At 43.7% G+C, this 21956-nt stretch overlaps 1 protein-coding gene across 3 annotated transcripts in view; it reads left to right on the plus strand.

Annotated features, from left to right (window-relative positions):
- The window catches only part of CMKLR1 (chemerin chemokine-like receptor 1), a 363562-nt gene extending 347560 nt beyond the window's left edge, over positions 1-16002 (plus strand). For all 3 annotated transcript variants that reach the window (XM_078667413.1, XM_078667414.1, XM_078667415.1), the window contains one exon: positions 12208-16002. In XM_078667413.1, the coding sequence (XP_078523539.1) occupies positions 12211-13338 (1128 nt within the window). In that variant the 5' untranslated portion in view covers positions 12208-12210 and the 3' untranslated portion in view covers positions 13339-16002. The remainder of the gene's footprint in view (positions 1-12207) is intronic.
- Positions 16003-21956: the final 5954 nt, after the last annotated feature.

A 21956-nucleotide genomic window follows, 5' to 3' on the forward strand; every position in this document is an offset into this window, starting at 1 on the left:
TTTTGATCTTTGTCATGGTTTAGTAATCTAAGCTAGTGACACACAATGCCTAAATTACCTGATGGACAGGTACGAGGGTTTCATTGCTGCAGCCAGTATGTAATGCATTACCCAGGATGGTGTATGCAGCACTGGTGTCTTCCTGTCAGCAGCTGTGATGAGACATACATGTCCATATTTCAGTACCAGATGGTAGCTATGAGCTAACATGTCATTCTCAATGACCATTGATGGGATAATCCAGGACAATGTGCGGCATGTTTACCTCATGGACTTTACATGTGGGCCCCTGCTCACATGCAGCAGTAGCCAGCTGTTACCTCCACTCAGCACTGACATCAATAAGATGACACATGAACAGACAAACTTGTGTGAGAAGGTTACTGATATTTCAAGGAAGGTGATAAATGATCAGGACTCCCCTGCATTACACTGATTACACCTTCACCATTAAGACTAACAGGTTTCATGAGTGCAATGTTGTCTGTTGACAAGTCAAAAGTACATGTGTGAGATGTGCAATAGTCAGGTACATAATGTGGGTCATTTGTGCTTCCCTACCCATGAAGCTAATTTTTGAATGAGAGAACACACATTTCTTATGTCCATCTTTTGAGTGTCCTCTGTTTGCATACTCCATTTCCAACATCATGGTAGTACTTAGCTGACAACGGATGGTGTCTTGTACAGCAGACATCCTAACCTCATATGTCAACCACTCACCTATATATGTGAATACAGCAGAAGAGGAGGCAAGCAGAGGCAAGCAGAATACAACATTTGGCTATGATCCCACATTATGGCTAAGTTGAGAAGCGTTGATGCTTTCCACCTGCACTGGATTAGCTTGTTGCTTTTCAGCCAAGTGATTTGAAAATTTAACTTCATGAAAATTCACCTTAGCAGCCCATACACCCGTCTCAAAGGAACACAACTGGCATCAGTGTGAGCCCCATCCATACCAATTTCAATATGATTTTACCATTGATATTTTGCTAGGGAGTTTTCATGTAATTAATTTGCAAGCCAGTTGTGTTTTGGACACTTCATATGACACATTGTACTATTTTATGTCCACTATGCACTCACTTGGCATACATTTTGTGTCATCCTTTCATTAGCCACCAAGGTCTGATCTGGTAGGTGGTTAAATGCCATATGTGAGCATATTGTGATGAGGACAACTGAGTTGTACAACACATACAACACAGTGGAGATTGAAGGCACATTTCATGAGCATTCAGATACATTATTCTTGGGTTTACTTACCATGGATTAGCACCGGCCCAGTGTGTGTGGTCCCTGACGAGATGTCACAGCCAACCTTATAGCAGAAGTCAATGTGAGTCTTTGAATCTGGGAGGACCTCATTGGACCTACAATGATAAGTGTGTTTGCAACTTTACATTTTTGCTGCCACATGTGATGCACTAAATTTTGGACCCAAAGGATAAGCACAAACAGTTGTGGGCACCACCGTTGCAGAAGTGTGTAGCACTTAATATCAGGAGTGATCCCACATATAACTTATAATGGGTCCAGTACCTAGAAGCGACGTCTATCAAAATGACATGACATGAATCCTGAAGTAAGGTCCACTATCGTGTTTAGTTGATGGCCAACAAACAAGCCATCCAATGAAAAAAGTACATGACCAGCTGGGTGGGCTGGGGGATTTATTGTATAGTGAAAAGATTATAAGCTGGACAGTGGATGCATTGTCAATACTCCTGACAATAGTATCTCACTTCTTGTTCATCATTGTCATATTTGTTGATTAGGTCTACAGAAACAATTACAATATAGTGGGGACCCCCTTTTGACTTGTGGCACTCGATTTCAGGATTGAGTTCCCAGGTTTGGGAATGTTATGTTCCCCAATTACAAAGGTATTATAAGCCAAAACATATTATATTTTGTCTTTCGCTATTCACAAATGTCATTTGCTAAAGGTGAATGTCCATTGACAACTCCAATAGTTATTAAGCTAGTTTTTCATCTCTGGTTACCTTTCATATTCAGGCACTATATGTCCCTCTGTTGTCTCCTGTATGCATTTTGACCATCTGCTGACCAGTTTGGCTTACCAGTTAGTGAGTGTGTTAAGTGTTGCTCTGGATGAAGTTGTTTCCTCCCAGAAGATGCAGGCACCTCTGCTACTGCAGTTGTCTGTGCTCTAGCTGAATGGGTCAATAGGTGAGAAGAGAGAAAAGTATCCAAATGGGAAATGTACATGTGGAACTTGTCAGGCATTTCCCCATATGTTCTGCATGCTAACAGTGGTGTGAAGTACTGTCGCAGCTGGTGCAGGTAGGAGCAGTGGGGCGTTGGGAATGTACTGGTGTTGGGGATGTAATGGCTGGCAGGGTGGGAAATGAACAACAGAAAATGTGGATGACATATTTTGATCTGAGGATTCTCTCACCTTCTGCTTTGTGATTTTAGCTGGAAAAGGGTGAGTTACTTTTTGGACAATTTGGGGCAGATTTACTAGCATCTTGCCATACATTTACACCACTGTTGTGTCACTTCTGTGCAACTTTTTTACAATGTGACACATCTAGGGAGACGCATCACGTCGTAAAGTCCTGCACCACATTAAACCTGCATCAGGTTTAATGTATGCAGGTTGGGCATTCCATCGAAAAAAGCCTTGTACAAGTGACACAGTTAAATCTACAAGATTTCAATGAGTCACTTTTTAGAGGCCGCTGCGACGAAACCTTAAGCCTGCTTGAAGCAGATGTAAGGAGTGGCACAGCATGCTAGGTATGGGCGGTCTCTGGACATTGCTGGAGTTGCGTTGTACTTGCGACACGACTCCAGCAAAGCACCGCCCTTACGCCATCAGATGTGACATGCATCTGTCTATCCCTGCGTCACGGTGCGCTGCAACTGGGAAGCATACGTGGTGGCACAAGGGTAGAATTGCATGTTGCATCGGTACTGGCGCGTCCCTGCTAATATGCAGGGATGAACCAGTCCTTGTAAATCTGCCCCTTGTATTTTCCCAATTCAGTTGTCAGTTAATTTTCCTATTCTCCGCAACCCCTACCCCCTTACGTTTGTGACTGACCCAGCCGGATCTGGATAAGTGGAAAGAGCACTTTGTCAATTGCTACTTAGCAGTACTAGGCCCATGTTTTAAAAAGTGGGAGAGGGATTTGCCATTTCTAATACAAAGGATTCTGGGACTGGTGGTGCAACATACAGAGGGTAACCCATGAGTCTCTGACTGTCTATATTTTTATATACACTTTGGACAACTTCCTTACTCACAATGGCAGTGCAACACAGACAATTCTTTCATATACTTATTCTTATATAATCCCATTTACCTGATACCACGTTGCAGACATCACTCACAGGCAGTCCATTGAGCTTGTGGGGGTGGATTATGATGAGGATATCCTCCTCTAGTGAGGTGAGACGGAGGTGGGGTCCAGAGTGTGGGGCAGGGAGTATCCTGTTCAACTCGACCCTGGAGTACTTCTCCTTCACCTTCTGTTTTTCGTCCTGCCACTTCTTCCTGATGTCCCAGACTGTGCAACTCTCCAACCCAATGCTGTGACAGCAGTGGCTAAATGCTGCCATAGAGATGCCTTCTGTGAACCGCAGGTGCAGTAAGGTGGGAGACCATATAGGCGTTTGTGGTGCCTCACTATGAACTCCATAACCATGGTGGTCTCCTCAGTAGTAAAGTTATTCTTCCTCCTCATTTGTTCGATTTTCCTGTGGTGATGTACAGCGAATGAAAACACAAACTCTCTGTGGCCAAACCTGTTCCTTCAATGTGTGCTGCTTTTATATGTTTTGTGGTACGGGTCTTGCAGTTAGTGTTTTATTGACTTCAGCTGGAGCATGGTGGGGGATGGTAGGCACGTGAAACGATCATCAGGTCAAAATGGAGGTATTCCGGTCCAAAATTGGGAATTCCGGCCCGGAAACAGAGATTCTGGCCCCAGAAGCGGAGATTCTGGCCCAAAAGCGGAGATTTCGGCTCGGGTGCAGAATTCCGGCCCGAGTGCGGACGTAAAGTTAGTAGTCATAAATCCATTCTGTGAATACCAAAAGTAGTAAGTGCGTTCTGTGAATTCCAAAAGTGGTAAGTACATTCTGTGAATACCAAAATGGCAGTAAGTTTAGGAGTTTGTCTTAAGTTAGTTCTGTGAAGCGGGCCCTGGGCCTTTATATCAGAAACAATCAGATAAGATTTTAGGAAAGTAAAGGCTTTAAGGAATTAGGTAATTTTGTAGTTGGGGTAGATGCATAAAATGGCAGGAGATTCAGACTAGATGTGGAACCAGTTGCAACTCTTATTTTTTGGGCTTTCTCCAAATTACTCAATTTGTGAAGAAATGTTGTTTTCCGTCGAGTGCTTCGGCCTCCCTATTGTGAGCTCTTTATAAAGCTAAATTAAGGGGTGTCAGAAATTGGTATAGATTATTGAGAGACCTGTAGTAAGTTTTCTATATAAAATCTCCCAAGAAACTCAATGTATTTTTTCAGAACTAGAGTGGCAGGAGATTTCACTGCATGGTAATAAATCATTAAGAGCTGCTAATTTTAAAAGAATGGCCTTTTTATCCCGCTGGACTACTTATTATACACAAAGGGCCTTACATAAGCTGTATCCATAGATAGAGGACAAGTGTTTTCATTGTCAACAAAGGGGGCTGGGGGCTGGATACATATTTTCTTTACATGTCTGTCTTTAACCCAGTTTTGGGAAGAAGTGTTCTCTGCTTTCATTGAAAGTCTACGAAGAACACTAAAACCAGAACGAGAGATTGCATTGTTTGGGTTTGTGAGGCAAAGATCGAATACTCCAATCTCAAAAGGAGAGAAAGCATTATAGCCATTTCTGCTTTGGTGGCTCGATCCTTGATCCTCCAGAACTGGAGGACAGTGAAAATCCCAACCTACCTAGATTGGTATAGAAAAATGCAGGGTACTAAAAATGTCAAGGAAATTTATGCAAAAAGGGTAGGGGCAACTAGGAAATTCTTGGCAGTTTGGAAATTTAAGGACAAGATAGAAAATAAAAGGCTCAGTGTTTTAGATCAAAGTGGGATGAGTTAAGTGTGTTAGCGGGTGAATTGTGTTTTATTACGTAAATGTTACCATGCACTGCACTTTATTCTATGTATTTAGAATGCGAGGGATTAGTCCCCACCCTTTAGAAAGATTTAATTTAAAAAGCTGATTATGGTTAAATGGTTCTGTGCAGCACTTTATTATTCATTATTTGCACTTTGCACCTTATTTGATAGGTACAGGGGATATTTCTATAGGCAATGAGAAAGGAGAGAAATGGATTTCAGCTATAAGTTAAGATGATATATTGAATTTTAGTTGTACAAATTATTAATAATTGCTTGTATTGTTGAAATGAAATAAATGAAATGAAAAGAGGATTTATAAAGTTCAGTAGCTGCCCTGAGGCGTCCTAGCGCTAAAAAGAGAAAGAAAAAGAAAAAGTGCTTTCTAGTGAGACTTCTAGCATCGAGAGTTTAGTGAGACTTCTTAAAAAAAAAGGTTTTTAACTGTTTACGAAATGAAAGTAAGTTAGAGTCGGATCTCGGGTGAAGGGGAAGGGAGTTCCACAATTTGGCCGCATCATAAGAAAATTAACGGCCTCCAGATCTTGATCTCTTAATTGTAGGAACTGTGGCAAGGAAAGCATGAGTAGAGCGAAGCTGTTTAGTGGGATGATAGGGAGTGGTTAGGGAATGGTTAATGACCGGGCCCGTTTTCCAGAAGGCTTGATGGGAAATGCAAAGAGTTTTAAAATTGATTCTTTCCCTCACCGGGAGCCAATGCAGGCTTCTCAGGCTGGGTTTTACCGAGAGGCTGCGGGGGAGCTGAAGCAGCGTTCGGGCGGCACAGTTTTGTATTATCTGAAGTTTTTGCAAAGTATATTCCGGGGCTCCCAGGTAGAGGGCGTTGCCAAAATCAAGGCGGGACTGGATCAAACCTTGAACCACGATTTGTCTGGCTTCAAAGGGCAAGAGGGGAAGAATCTTCCTAAGAAGTTTGAGAAGGCCAAAGCAGGTGGCTGATAACTTGATTGCCTGACTGTTAAAGCTGAGAGATTTATCCAGCCAGATGCCGAGGCTTTTTATAGTGTCTTTGGGCATTGGAGGAAAACCGAGACAGGGGGGCCAGATTGAGTTGATCGTGGGAGAGATGGAGCTACCGAGGAGCATCAACTCCGTTTTGTCTCCATTAAGTTTGAGACATGAGGCAGTCATCCAGTTGTTGACTGCTTCTAGGCAGCCCCTCATATTGACCTGTGCTAGTTGGCTTTCTAGCTGATTGAGGGATACCACTAGCTGAGTGTCGTCAGCATATGTGATGATCTTTATACCATATGGACGAACAACCTCAGCTAGTGGGCTCATATATACGTTGAATAACGTAGGGCTCAGGGATGAGCCCGGCGGTACCCCACAGCCCAGGGGTTTGCTAAGGGAGACGGTGTCGCCTTCAAAAACCTGGAATGACCGGTCGCTCAAAAAGGATTTAAGCCAAGTTACAGCTGTCCCTGACACTCCCAGACTAAGGAGTCGATGCAGTAGAATTCCATGATTCACCATATCGAAAGCGGCGCTGAGATCGAGGAGGATGACTGCCACCGATCCCCCCCCCCGATCCAAGATCCCCCTAGCTTCTTTTGTTACCGCAATCAGAGCGGTCTCCGTCCCATGTTTGGGGCGGAAGCCCGTCTGGGAATGGTCGAGCAGATGGTTACTCTCGAGGAACTCCGTCAGATGTTTATTGACATGTTTCTCGAGGATTTTGCTCATCCAGGGTAGCAGGGAGATGGGACGATAGTTACTGGGGTTGTTGGCGTCCAGGATTGATTTTTTAAGGAGTGCTCGTACCATCGCTTGTTTCCACAGGGGAGGGACAATCCCTGACGATATGGAGGCATTAAGGAAGTCAAGGATGGTAGGGAGAATGCTGTGAATAGCAGCAACTAGGGTGCAGGGGGGTGCTGGGTTACAAGGGGAACCGGAATTTACTTGGAGCATTATGAGACTAAGCATCTTTGAGTCCAGAAGAGGAAGGTTATCAAGGGTGTTTGGAAAGTGCCGGATGAGTTCTGAAGGGGACAGGGATGTACAGTCAGGATAAAGGTCAATATCAGTGGCGGGAAAAGAACTGTAGATTTGTTGAATTGTTTGGAAAAAGAATTCCGCCAGGTCATTGCAGCGAGATTGTATGTTGTGGTTGGATGGCGGATTTTGGGGGAACTTAGTGAGGCTTTTTACAATCTGATATATTTCTTTTGGCTTGGAGGTGGGCTCAGTGATTTTTCCTGTATAGAAGGCAGGTTGTACAGTTTTGATCTCGTTTTTATAAGATCTTATCGCTTCCCTATATATGATTTTGTCTACTGGGGAATAATGTAATCGCCACCTCCTTTCCAATTTTTTGCACTGACGTTTCATCTCCCAAAGTCCCGAGGAGTACCATGAGGCAGTTTTTGAGTGTTGTTTCGAGTTAGTGCAACGTAAGGGGAGTGTGGAGTCCAGTAAATTTTAAATCCAAATATTATAATTATTGTTGGCTGATATGGGGTCCTGATTTATTGGGGTTCTGGAGGTCTCTAGGGCTGCAATCCAGTCGTCTAGGGGAAGTTTCGACCAGTTGCGAGATTTTTGTGAAATAGGATTTGAGGGGGGGAGGTTATGGGTGTTCCAAATAAGGGGGATCGTCCATGGGAGGGGGACAGGCGAACCCATCTTATGGTCAATGCAATTACTAAAAACATGGTCAAAAAGGTGACCTTTGGCATGAGTGGGGGAAAGGACAAATTGTTCCAATTGTAAAGCAGAAAGACTAGCTATCAGTTCTGATGCCGTGTGGTCTGAGCTATCATCAAAATGGATGTTAAAGTCTCCTAACAGAGTGTAATTAGAGGGGGTTGTGGCTAGGTCGGCTGCAATGGAGATTTAGGTATTGTGGAACTGTTTTAAGGTTCCGGGAGGGCGGTAAATAAGTATTCCAGAAAAACTGTTGTTGGGGGAGAAATCAATAGAGAAGGACAGACTTTCGCAGTCTGGGATTAAGTCAGAGGAGCAGCGGCAGATGTAACAATCTCTACGGATATTTGCCAGGCTACCCCTCTTTCCATGAGAGCGGTCTTTCCATGTGATTTGATACCCTTGAGGAAGTGCTTGCACCAGATCAGGTTTAGAGTCGGTGGTTAACCAAGTTTCTGTTAAGAAAAGGGCGTCTGGAGAGAGTTCCTCTAGAAGCAAAGCGATTTCAATGCGATGCTTGGGGAGTCGGGAGTGACCTGCAATTCAGGAGAAACATTTTAAGTTTGAGCCTTTCTTTTTCATGGTGAATTGAGGTGAGCTGAATTTTACATTGGGAGCAGATGTTAGGCAAGTCTAGTGGGTGCCAGGAGTGATGGCATGTGGCCTTTACTGTTGTTCTTAATTTGAGGAGAAAGTTGGAACTATGGGCTAGATGTAGGTAATTCTATTTTACCACTTCTTAAATACCGAATTTTACTGATTCGGTATTTAAGAAGTGGTAAAATAGAGGGGGGGGTGTAGGTATTTCAGAATCTGTAAATACCGAATCGTTAAGATTCGGTATTTACCGATTCTGTAAATACCGATTCGGTAATGCCCATTGATTCCTATGGGCATTAAAGCCCATAGGAATCAATGGGCAATACCGAATCGGTATTTACCGATTCGGTAAATACCGATTCCAGCAAGGGTGCAGGAGGTGTCACTTTGACACCCTCTAGCACCCCAAATACAGGCATGTGCGCCATGTGGCACACAGACATGCCCTAAGGGCATGTATCTCTGTCACATGGCATAGGTGTGCATGCACAGATGTGCATGCACACCTGAATTCGGTATTTTACCACACAATAGGATTGTGTGGTAAAATACCGAATTCTGAAGGCCTGTAGCACTGTAGACAGTGCTACCTACATCTTGGATTTACCGAATTGGTAAAATTACCGATTTAGGGCCAGATGTAGGTCGGTCGGTAACGGCCGAAAATCGGTATTTTCGGCCGTTACCGAGCGGTATGTAAGAATTGGTATGTAGGGGCTAGATTTTACAGATTCTGTATATTTACCGATTCGGTAAATTTACAGAATCTGTAAAATACCGAATCAGTATTTTTACCGATTCGGTACTTTCCAGATGTAGGTGGGACTCTTCTGAGTCCCAAAGGCCCTACAAATTCGGTATTTTAACACACAATCCAATTGGGTGTTAAAATACCGAATTCAGGTGTGCATGCACATGTGTGCATGCACACCTAGCCATGTGACAGACAGACATTCCCTTAGGGCATGCCTGTGTGCCACATGGCGCACATGCCTATTTTTGGGGTGCCAGAGGGTGCCAAAGTGACACCCCCTGCACCCTTGCCAAATTCGGTATTTACCGATTCTGTAATTACAGAATCGGTATTGCCCATTGATTCCTATGGGCTTCAAGGCCCATAGGAATCAATGGGCAATACCGATTCGGTATTTACAGATTTGGTAAATACCGAATCTTAAAGATTCGGTATTTACAGAATCTGTAATACCTACATCTCCCCCCTTCATATTTACCGACTCTTAAATACCTGATCGGTAAAATTCGGTATTTAAGAGTCGGTAAATATGAATTACCTACATCTGGCCCTTGGTATTTTACAGATTCGGTAAATTTACCGATTCAGTAAATTTACCGAATCTGTAAAATGATGCCCCTACATCCCAAAAACCCATTTACCGGTCGGTAACGGCCGAAATCGGCGTTACCGGCCGGTAAATGGCCTCCTACATCTGGCCCTATAACTCCTAAAAGGGCTGATAAATGATGCAGGGGTTGTGGCCCCAGGCCCCAGCGGCCGCGGACAGGCGCAGACGGGCGCAGACAGGTTTGCCTTAGGCGCGGCCGGGAAGGGATGGTCATTATATGCTAAAGAAGGCGGGAGTGGCCAAGCAACTGCACCGGAGATAGCACTATGTCTAATGAGCGCGCGTGGCTTTCAGCACAACTTATGTGCTGGTGAGTGAGGGCGGGATGGGTCAAGCAACTGCACCGGCAACCCAGAACTTACCCCAAGATGGCGGCTTGCTCCCCGTAACAGCGCCTAGTAGGCTGTGAGGAGTATGGTACAGTGAGGAGAAGGTTGGTTGTGCAGAGTTTACAAATTTAATAATTACAACAGGTTTAAAAAAATATGCGGCGACTAACTCTCCCGGCTTCCGCCTCAGGCGATAGCACTATGTCTAATGAGCGCGCATGGCTGTCAGCGCGACTTATGTGCTGGTGAGCAATGGCGGGAGGGGCCAAGCAACTGCACCAGCAACCCGGAACTTCCCCCAAGATGGCGGCTTGCTCCCCGTAACTGCCTAGTCGGCTGTGAGGGGTATGGTGCAGTGAGGAGAAGGTAGGTTGTACAGAGTTTCCAATTTTAAAAATTACAACAGGTTTAAAAAAAACATGCGGCGACTAACTCTCCCGGCTTCCGCCTCAGGAGATAGCACTATGCCTAATGAGACTCAGTTAAAGTTACTCATTGTAAGTTTTAATTCTGCTCAATTAAATAAACAAAAAGAAAAAAGATGTCTGCTCTGGAGAAACCAAGGGGAGAATTTACTATGTTTCTTTGCAGTACAGCGCAGTAACAAAAGTTCCTGTGCATGTTGCATGAAGGGGATTGATCACATCAGCACCATATGCACTACGATATGGTGCTGTTGAAGTGGAAGTGTACCCTTCTAATACAAAATACTGTGCTTTACAAAAGTTGAACATTTTTCCAACTTTGCATGTGGAAAGTTTGGATAAAATAAAACTTTTATCTAAAGTTATGCTTTCTTCAAGGAGGCAAAGTTTATTGATGCAAGTCCCTTTCTATCAATGTTAGTAGATAGGGATTAGCACCAAAATCTTTGAGATAAAGTAGGATAAAGTATCGCATGGCACTATTTTGCCGTACTTTAGAGCAACTTTCAACTGCAAATCAGAATTTGTTTTAAAAAGTAGATTCCAAAACAAAACTTTTCCCCAGTAAATCTGCCTCATAAACTCAAGATTTAAAACTTACAAAAGGGTTTCATTGTGATAAGAATGTATTACTACCCAAACGCATCCTTCTAGAAAGCTTGTACTAACGAAAATTGGAAAAAAACATGAGGTTCTAACCCTGTGCCTTGCAGTTTGTTTGCAGCTCTTTTTGCAGGTTTATAGCTCATTGTGCTATATCAGAAGGATTGCAACTTATTAACGACAAGTAACAACAGGACCTCTGTGACAAAAGTAGTAACCCGCCTACCTATCTATACAAAATAGAAATCTGTGATGGGCATGTGACGCCTTATGCTTTGCAGCAGGAACATTAACGCTCAATGCTACTTTATTTAAGATGAGGCAACATTGTGACTAGACAAGTCACTGATCTCTCTCTTCAGTGCATTAACCACCAGAGGCATCTGATCATTATTATTTTCCTCTGAAAAATGCTGGGCCCACAGAGATCTTTGCATACTGCTCCTGCTTTGTCTTAGCATATCACGCAAATGACGTCGCCCTAAAGCTTGGTACAGTGATGTCTGTTTAAACCCAGAGTGGAAGATTGATGTGGGGGGCTAGAAGAAAATATAGACGTTCTTGGTACCTCTAGACCCTGACATAAGCTGAGCTGCATGGGTCTGGGATTTGACTCCAGTCATGTGATAATACCTCAGGAAAGCTCTCTGTTTCTTGAGCCCATAGGGAGGCTAAGGCTATTGCCTCCATTGAACAGATCACACCAGTCAGAGCTGCAGAGGAGGATAATGCAGCTTAGAGGAGACAGGAGAAAGGAGATTGTTGAATCTAACAGAAATTATCCAGAGCTGGGACCATGGTCCTCCGTTTTTCCAGACTGGTCTGTCCAGTACTAAGCTAAATTTTTCAGCCATGGCCTCTGCAGCACCTTCAGTGTGTGTATGGATTGTATGGCTGCCCAAGCCTCTTCCATATGTGCGGTAGGTGGTTTAGAGAGGAATATGAGCATATTATATCATTGATATGTGATAAATAAGCCAGACCAAACCACAATGTATGAGCATAATGAAACACATTGAGCTGCTTTTTTAAAAATTCATGTTTTATTAAGGATATGTACTGTGAAAGTCCTATATAATTCGTATTTTGAAAAAATGTACTTCTTTTTTTGCAGATAATGCATGGGCACAGCAGAACTTTATTCACATTTGACTACAATGATGAAGCTGCGTATACTGATGAATATGAAAACTCATCTTATCAAATTACATACAATGACACTGAATATCCTACCTTTCCTGATATTGATGATGAACCGCAGCAGTCAACAAGCAAGCACAAGATTGCTATACAGATATTTACCGTTGTGATCTACAGTGTTGTCTGCATTTTGGGGGTCCTCGGAAACAGCTTGGTCATCGGCATCATAGGGTTCAAGATGAAAAAATCTGTCAACACAATTTGGCTTCTCAATCTGGCCATTGCCGACTTCCTATTCACGTTCTTCCTCCCGCTAACTATTGTATATACAGCCATGAATTTCCATTGGATATTTGGAGTGGCCTTATGTAAGTTAAACTCTTTTGTGATGATTTTGAATATGTTTACCAGCGTGCTCTTGTTAACCATCATTAGTCTTGATCGCTGCATCTCAGTGATCTTCCCTGTTTGGTCGCAAAACCATCGCAGCCCCAGGTTAGCATATTTCGTCTGCCTGGTTGCTTGGGCAATTAGCTTCTTTTTGAGTTCACCATCACTTTTCTTCCGTGATGTTAAATATCAAAAGGATAAAACCCTGTGCTTCAGTAACTTTTCCCTATCTATTAGGAGCAACGGTCTACAGGAAATGAGACATACGGCTGTGGTATATACAAGATTCATCTGTGGGTACCTTATTCCCGTGATCATCATTACTGGTAGTTACATTACAATTGTACTCAGACTAAGAAGAAACAAACTTTCAAAGTCTAGGAGACCATTCAAAATTATTCTAACAATCATTGTGGCATTTTTCATCTGCTGGACTCCTTATCATATATTTAATATTATGGAAATTAAGCATGCCAGTATTTCGCATTCTGCATTGAGCATTGGGATCCCCATTGCAACTGCTGTTGCAACAGCCAACAGCTGCATGAATCCAATACTTTACGTATTTATGGGTCAGGATTTCAAGAAATTTAAGATGAACATATTATCAAGGCTGGAACACGCTTTGAGTGAGGAGGTGATGCACTCACGGATTTCCCACAGAAGCTTCTCAAAGATGTCTTCACTTACAGAAAAAGAAACAGTGCTACTCTGATCTTGTTAGAGGGATGTGTGTACATTGAATAACAGATCCAATGACTTACAGCGTTTAGATAGAAGGCAAGTGATCCACTAAGCTACAGGAAGGAAGAGGGTGTCTTAGAGTAAAGAAAAGGCAAATTCTTATAACCAAAGAACTGAAATTAATGACTTAAATATTTGTTTTGTATTATTGACGCATATGATGTATAAAGCATACTTTTTATTGGACTTTCACGTTCTTTTTATATAACACATTGGTTTTAGGTGTATTTGACTACAGATACAAAGTTGCTGTTTGCAGGCACAAGAGAAGTATTGTAACAGCATTTTATATCAAAGAGCACATTGACTTTGAAATTGTTTTCATATGGAAGGACAATATGTAAGATAGGAAAATCAATTATTATCGTTGCCACAAAATTCCATTTATGTTTACTGGCTACAAGATATAATCAAGCTGCTCTCATTTTATCAAGAAACAGCATTGCAATCTTTCAACTCTCTAACCTGTTCTTCACTTTTTGTGGTGGTGGCTTTAGTTCATGAGCTGCATTACAGTTCACCATTACTTATGTTGACATATATTAGCAATGTAGGTGGAAATATGTAGGGATAAACCTTTTCACCCGAATTAATACAAATTGGGTAACAATTTGATGAGTTGGGGTATGATTAACTACTCATTATTCCACAACATCAAACCAAAGGCTATGTATGTAAAGATGTATTGCAGCAGAAGACTGAAAATATTTAATAAAAAGTTCATTATTGCGATTGTGTACATGATCTTTACAAAAAATATAAATTTGATTCCAACTGAAATAGTCTTAGATCTGTAAGTCTTTACAAAGCCATTTGTGCAGGTTTCTCATGCTTTATAGGTTAAAGGATCAATTCGCTGTCCTGGTATTATTACTAAGAAATGTTGAACTCTTGTAAATCACAATGCACAACACCAATGTGACTTCTCGTCACTGAGAATGTGATGGCCTGAGATGGATGGAATGCCGAGCAAAGTGGGGGAGAGATTATGTACAAAATCCCACTTCTTTGTGGTCTTTAGCAGGGCACAAGTCAGGGGTACACGCTGGTGCATGGCATCCACTCACTATTTTCACAGGGTGAAAACCGTACACCCTGCTAAGAAGTTGGGCCCCACAGAAATATGTTGAACTTGTCCCTGTGTAATTTTGAGACACCAGGACACGTTCATCAGCTCCTGCACAATGTCTGCTTTCGATTCCCAGCAGCAAAGTGCATGCAGCAAGGTTTTTTTTTTCACCTCCAGCTGAGCAACGATAAAGACTGAGGTTAAGGGGCCAGCAGATTTCCTTTTGATCAAGTATGGGACTGGAGGCATCCTGGAACCTCACAAATGCAAAGGCAGCGGCGAGGAAACAAAAGCACACTGCTTGTTATCTCTTCACAGGCACTTAAGAGCTGCCTGCTTTTTACTTTGTTGTATTTAAGTGCAAGCACTTTAAGAATGTCAGATGAGTTGGTCTATCTCACTATTTAAACAAATAACAAGCTAAATAGCACTATTTTATTTCTACTATAGCGCTACTCATCCCAAAGCAGAGTGTCAGAGCGCTTTACATAACATACACATTATCCATTCCAAATAAATCATATGTATGTAATTTAATGTACAAGATGTGTTACATGAGACAGTCAGGGTTACAAGGTGTAGGAGTCAAATCCCTTCATAGCTCACTGTGGTCTACTGGAAGGATTGCAATGTATTCACTGCAAGTAACAAAAGGATCTGTGTGGTCAAAGCAGTAATCCACTTACCTCTCTACATAAAATAAAAATCTGTGATCTCCATGTTACATGATATGCTTTGCAGGAGACAACTTTTTTAAAAACATATTTTATTGCATTTTCACTTGGCATATGTTATAACATACACATATCAGATCATCACTTCCAATGAGGTCACTTCCTGTGATGCCACATGAAATGTTATGAATAATGACGTCATGTGCTTTGATAGCACGTGTCATGATGTCGCTTGCATGCTGCCTGACTTGGTTAGTCCCTCCACCTATTTTTTTAGGACTTGTGCCCTGGTCTTGTGGAAGTTCCTTTGAGGTCCAGGGTCCCTGAGAGACAGCATGTTGAAGGTCTTTTCTCCAGTCCATGTCTCCCTGAAGAGAGGGAGTTGTAGAAGTTTGGAAGTGAAAAAAGGAAATATGGGAGAGTAGTTGTTATATTTCTTAGTCAGCAAAGGAGTGCCTTGAGAACCAAAATACTATGTCTGTGAAGCCAATGGATGGAGATCAGTGCATCAAATATGTGCTTGAAATTGAAGTCGGCAGGTGGCGGAATTCTGGTCTCTCTGCCATTTGAAGACATAAAGTCATGGGAGACCCAGCAAGATGCCACACAAGTGTCTTTTTAATGACACGGATTTCCAGGAGGCCCAAAAATAAGTTGCCATCAATTTGAAAGCCTTTCATGAGGAAATTCTTTGATTGCCTGCCTCTGCACTACCTCCAATCACCTTTCTGAAGCATGGACTGTTAGGAGAATCAAGGACTTTCCAGAAGACTCTTCTGCTTAACAGATCAAATGTATAAATGATTATAAAATTCTGTTTCAGATTCAATTACCCTCAATACCTCTGCCACTTCTTCCAACAGGATTTGCATTAAATCATATCCTTAAATTATATTTTTTTTACGTGGAATATATCCCATTTATTTCTTGTGAAACAGAAAAATCTATGAAATCGGAATCTGTACTGAATTAGAAGTGTGAAACCTGTTTAAGAACATGTTTGTTGGTGCATATGAGAAGCAAATAGGTTGAAAAAAGGAAAACCCATCACTCTAAATCTAAGGGTGAAAATAGGGATTGTTAACTAGGGTAAATTGGGGGGGCAGGCATGGTTAAGATTGCATTAAATTAGCTGAATCAATACAAAATAAATATAAAAACATGCTTCAACCGGAAATCTTGGTTTTATGCCCATTTACTATAACTCAAAGTTAACAGGTTTTTTAAAGAGGAAATGGCTGTAAAATGTGTTAACAGTACTAACACAACATGAAAGTGAAAAAATTACGGGGCCGATTCACAGAACTAACTTAAGACAAAATCCTAAACTTACTACTTTTGGTATTCACAAAAGTTAGGATTTTGTCTTAAATTTGTCTTAAGACATACTTAAGATAGACTTAAGACAGACTTAAGACAGACTTAAGACAGTCTTAAGACAGACTTAAGACAAACTTAAGACAAAATCCCAACTTATGTCTGTCTTAAGTCTGTCTTAAGTCAGTCCTAAGTCTGTCTTAAGTCAGTCTTAAGTCAGTCTTAAGTCTGTCTTAAGTCTGTCTTAAGTTTGTCTTAAGTCTGTCTTAAGTCTGTCTTTATTTTGTCTTAAGACAAACTTAAGACAAAATCCTAACTACTGTGAATACCTAAAGTAGTACGTTTAGGATTTTGTCTTAGGTTAGTTCTGTGAATCGGACCCTACATGTATAATACAACAATGTAGTAAAAGAAAGAAATGGCTAATGATTTAAAAGAAATCAGAATTTCAACCATCTGTGTAGGGGATTGTTAGAACCGGCTATTTCTGGTAGGCTAAGGCTGACGCCAAAGCCAGGCAGAAACCACCATTCTAGTCAGGGCAAGGAAGTCACACGCCAAGATAAACCCTGCTCACCCTCTAGGTAGCTTGGCACGAGCAGTCTAGGCTAAACTCGGAGGCGATGTGTAAAGCATTTGCGCCAGCGTACAACAGCGACAACATACTAGGCACACCACAAAAGAGACTCCACACAAGATTATATTAAAATAACTTTTGTATTGTCAAAACATATCAGATAGAAATCACACATGTACATTGTGCCAACTGGCACGGCAATATTCACAAGGGATAATTTACAAGACAGGGCCACATGGGCCACTGTCAGAATCAACACTTTGCAGATATAGAAATACTTGTCAGAAATTAGGATAAAAGTATATAAACTTCACTGTAACACAAAGTAACAGTTATAGATCACATCCAGTAACTACGGGGAACAGGTAAGTACCTCCTACGCAACCCTAACCACCTTAGGTGAATGTCACGCCGGGGACCAGGACCTCACTAGGACCACCTGTACTAAAAAGAACAACCACCTAAGTATCACACAGCATTTAGGGGTCTAAGAAAGGACACATTACCCATGATGCATAAATATACATTCAGAGGAGTAGTAAAGAAAAACACATAATGCATGAACCTACACATTCAGCGGTGTTAAGAATAAAGCATATGATGCAATAAAGATACATTCAGAGGTACCAGAATAATACAGTAGCGCAAAAGTCACATGATGTCTAAAAACATTCAGAGGTGCCGGAATAAAACATGATGCAAGAAATCACATTCAGAGGTGCAAATAACCATACAATTGCGCAAGACCTCACATAAGCCACCACCTGTGGCAGTCCCTAGGCCAACTGGCCTTGTTGGGGCTAGAACGCCCTGAGTCTCAATGTCAGGGGCCTAAATGTAGCAGGTGCCCACTACTTGCTGGGCACCTGGGAACACTCACAAGGGCCTAAACGCTGCAGCTGGCACTAAGTGCTGCGCAGCTGTGACTGGCCGGGCACCTCTGTGCCATCTCTATCCCTCTCAGGGATTCACTCTCCATCTTGCGCCTAAACGGTGCAGCTGCCCACTAATTGCTGGGCAGCTGGAGACTCAGAACTGCGCCGGGGCCCTCACTGGCCCTAGAACAAAACTGCGCAAAAGGTTGGAGCCACACAGGCTCTGAAACAGCTGTGGGGCGTTGGAGCCACACAGGCTCTGGCATAACACATGCCCCAGTCATTGGAGCCTCGCAGGGCTCTTAATCACAACTGCGGGCGGGGAGCCTCTCTGGAGCCAAACAGGCTCTTAAACAAAATATGGCCCCTCTGAGCTTCTCTGGGCTCACACACGTTGGGGCGACCCACTGCCAACTGGGGCCGCTCTTGAAGCCCTCGTGGCTTTGCACTGGCAACAGGCGCGAGCTCGCGCCACTGGGGGGGGGGCGGACACCGACAACGTGTCCCGGCGCCCCTCCTCGCTTCTGCCCCACTCAGCCCGGCCCTCAGCCCAGACTCACCGGGACTCCGATGCGGAACGCCAGCCTTCACTCTCTCTCCGGGGCTCCCTCGGCACACGGGAGCCCCAGCAGCAGGCGACGCTCTCCTCTCTTCCTCGGGGCAGTGCGGGGCTCCTCTTCCACCACAGGGCCCCGCCTGCACGCTCAGCTGCTCTCCGCCGCTCTCCTCCTCTCGGCGGTGGGCCTCTCCGGTCTCCCCCTCCTCACGAGGACCAGAAGGAAAACATCCTGGCTTCCCTCTCTCGCTGCAGGGCTCCCTCGGCACACGGGAGCCCTGTTAGCCGGCCGCCATCTCCCGCGCCTTCCTTTCTTCTTCCCCCCGACTGCGGGGGTGGGACTTCCGGCCGCGACAGGATTGGCCGGCCGGTCAATCACTTCCGGGTCGCCGCGGGCAGCGCGGCGGCCTGATCCAGACAGGCAGGCGGGCGGCGATCACGGGGATGAAATCGAGGTGGGCTCTCGATCAAAGTGAATAATAAAGCGAGGTGGGCTCTCGTGAATTAAATAAATACGGGCCAGACACCTCAGCGCGTCCAGCGCTATCAACGAGCATAAAGCGCTCCTAAGTGCTCCAAAGCGCTAGAACACAGGCAGAGCGCTCCCAGGCGCTCAGGGGGAAGCGCAGCGCCTCCAGGCGCTGAAATACAGCTCCAGCGCTCTCCCCAGGAAAATGCAGCCTCTCCATGCTGCAACGGTCCCAGAGCCTCCCAGGGGGCAAAGCCAAGTCCCCCCCATCAGCCCAGGCAGGGCAGAAGGGTCCCCCAGGAGTCCAGGTATCCAGGCATCCAGGGGCTGGGCAGCGCCCACCCCTGGTAGATTCAAGTCAGCCTCCAGAGCAAGAACAAGAACAACATGGAAGGGGACACAGCCCCTTCTTATACACAGAAAAGGCTTTGAAGTCCTTTGAAGTCTTTGTGCTAGCGGGGGTGTATCTGGTTTCCCTCTCCTGTCAGCCTCAGGTCAGAGGTGACAGTGGGCCATCAGGAGGGAGAGCCAGCATGGTGGGCCGACAGGCACAGCCCGGCACCACCAGACGCTCTTTCCTCCCATCCCTGACAGCAGATGGGGGCCTTTCATCTACGGCTGACTCAGACCCCCTCCTCCGGGGCCCTGCAGACCCTGTCCTACTCAAACCAGACAGTCCATCCACCAGCAGGCCCAGGCACTCCTGGGCCAGGCTCATCAGCCAATCACGTGCCAGCAGACTCACTACAAAAATATGCCAACTTCTAAAAGTGGCGCTTCTAGACTAGACACAGCCATGCCGCATATACCATTATGCAGCATTCATTCTCACAAGTTCACACATATCAAACTCAACCCTGCACTCCCCACGCATCAGGAATCTACCATGGGCATACATATTCCCCATTCATTCCTATGGGAGGGCAGGCCACTTACCACACATACACAGAGAGCACACGCACTTTACACTGTACCACAGTGAAAAAGTGCGCAGAGGCCTAAAATCACCAATCCAGGTTCCAGAAACAGGCTAGGAAAAAGCAAAAAGTCTCGGGGTGAACCTGCCCAAAGGACCGGGTCCAACAGGGATCAGGAGTCATCAATGTTTAAATAATAAACAAAATGTTAAATAAAAAATAAATAGGGTCGGCCAATGCCAATGTTATTCTTTAATGTGTGTGTGACTGGGTGATAGCCACACTTTCAGGCTGTCTATGATAGAGTGCTGGTTGATTAAAGCCTGGCTGTTCACACCAGTCAGCAGTTTTACTTTTGGAATTAGGGACCAATTCAGGTCTTGGTGGACGGGTTACTCCATCACAGCAGTGATGGATATCCCGTCCGCTGAAATATAAAAGCCCCTAGGTCATAATGGGATTTATATTTAGGCAGAAGGGATATCTGTCACCGCTGTGACCGAGTGACCCATACGCAGAGATCTAAATCAGACCCTTAAAGCGAGGTCCCTTCGAAACTTTAAGTTCTGTGTCAGAAGGTGCAAGCGGGGCAATCTTGAAAACTGTAAGCACTGAACAGATTTCACTGCAGAAGTCACGTGTCTGCCTTTGCCCACCCTTGCACAGTACAGCCAGACTTAGTCAATGTTCTGGTGCCCATAAACGTACAAGGCAAGCACAGCAGCATTGGATGAGCACTGCCTCAAAAGGGCATATAACTTCTGCAGAAAGTTCAGTTGGAGATTTAGTTTTCTTGCACAAAAACCTTCTGAGCAAGACAAACCAGAATATCACACCTTTGCCAGGTAGCTTTGGCACATCGTTCATGCCCATAGAGAATGAACACCAAACCTAAGTCCCTCATTTTTCAAAAGTTAGATAGCTCCTCCAAGTACATTTTGATTGCTTTGTAAATTCCAGGAGTTTTTCTGAGGGCTCGAAGCCATAGATCCAGCGGAGAGAAAGATTTTCCTACCCCCATTTTTCCTAGGCACAACCTAACGTACACACTCACTCGGCTTGCTTATCACTCTTTCAAGATGCCCTCTTTTTGTTGATTTCCCAATGGACATCAGGAGGCCAATCTGCATGACCCACTGCAACATAATTTGAGCACTTTTGATTAAAATAGAAGAAGAATCCAAAGGCTCGGTTCTTTCTAAGGCAAGCCCTAAGGCAAGCAGTCTTAATTTCCTTAGCTTCTAAATTTTCCATGCAGTGTTCTGATTACCAGGTGGTCAGAGCCACATGATACTGGGAGTAATTGGTGGATGGCCATAATTCTGTCTCCACTGATTTCCAATGCTGGGTCCTTAAACTGGCATTTGTCCTTTACCTGTGACTAAATCTATCCAAAAACTCTCATCTAAGTGCTTTTTTTTTACACTGACGTACCTCCATCCTCAGCGGTGTAAAACCTCTTCATACTCGTCCGACCCTCTGGTAACACCATTTGTGAAAAGTGTAATGTTTATATGGTAAAGCTTCCTTCAAAGATAGGCTCAAATATAACAATATTTCTCTAGAAGTTCCTGCTTATGCTTTCTGCGTGTCACTTAAGCTCCGCATATTTCTCCTCCCCTAATATTCCTCTGATAAGTGAAGGCACATTTACCTTGTTGTGTGACTCACTGTAATTACCTTTAACATGTCCTGTTGATAGGAATCTCCCAGCAGGGCATCTGCCTCAGTAGGTCCCTTTGTATTCCAGGCAGATCCTGGTGAGAGCTGACAATTCTAGAGGAGGCGAAAGTCTGACATAACGATATTAGAGCATGGCAGGGTTTAGGGAGAGATACAGTAACCTTTCTAAAACTCATCTATATGACAATAATACTAAACATCTAAGCTCACCAAAGGATGTGATTTTTGATGTCTGGCTTATTCCTGGACCAAGTTGTAACAAATAAGGATTTTATACATAAAGCAGGCTTTTGCAAACACAAATACTGTTTCAGCCTGCACAGTTTTGAAATAAGAAGCACTTTTGAATTATGTTACTGAAAGCATGTCAACTATATTCTTGGCATGTCTCACTTCTAAATATTGTGCACCTTTGTTTTGTGATCTACCAAGGATGTTTTATAGGAAATCTA

Source organism: Lissotriton helveticus, chromosome 11 (genome assembly GCF_964261635.1).
Source record: "Lissotriton helveticus chromosome 11, aLisHel1.1, whole genome shotgun sequence".
NCBI lineage: Eukaryota > Metazoa > Chordata > Amphibia > Caudata > Salamandridae > Lissotriton > Lissotriton helveticus.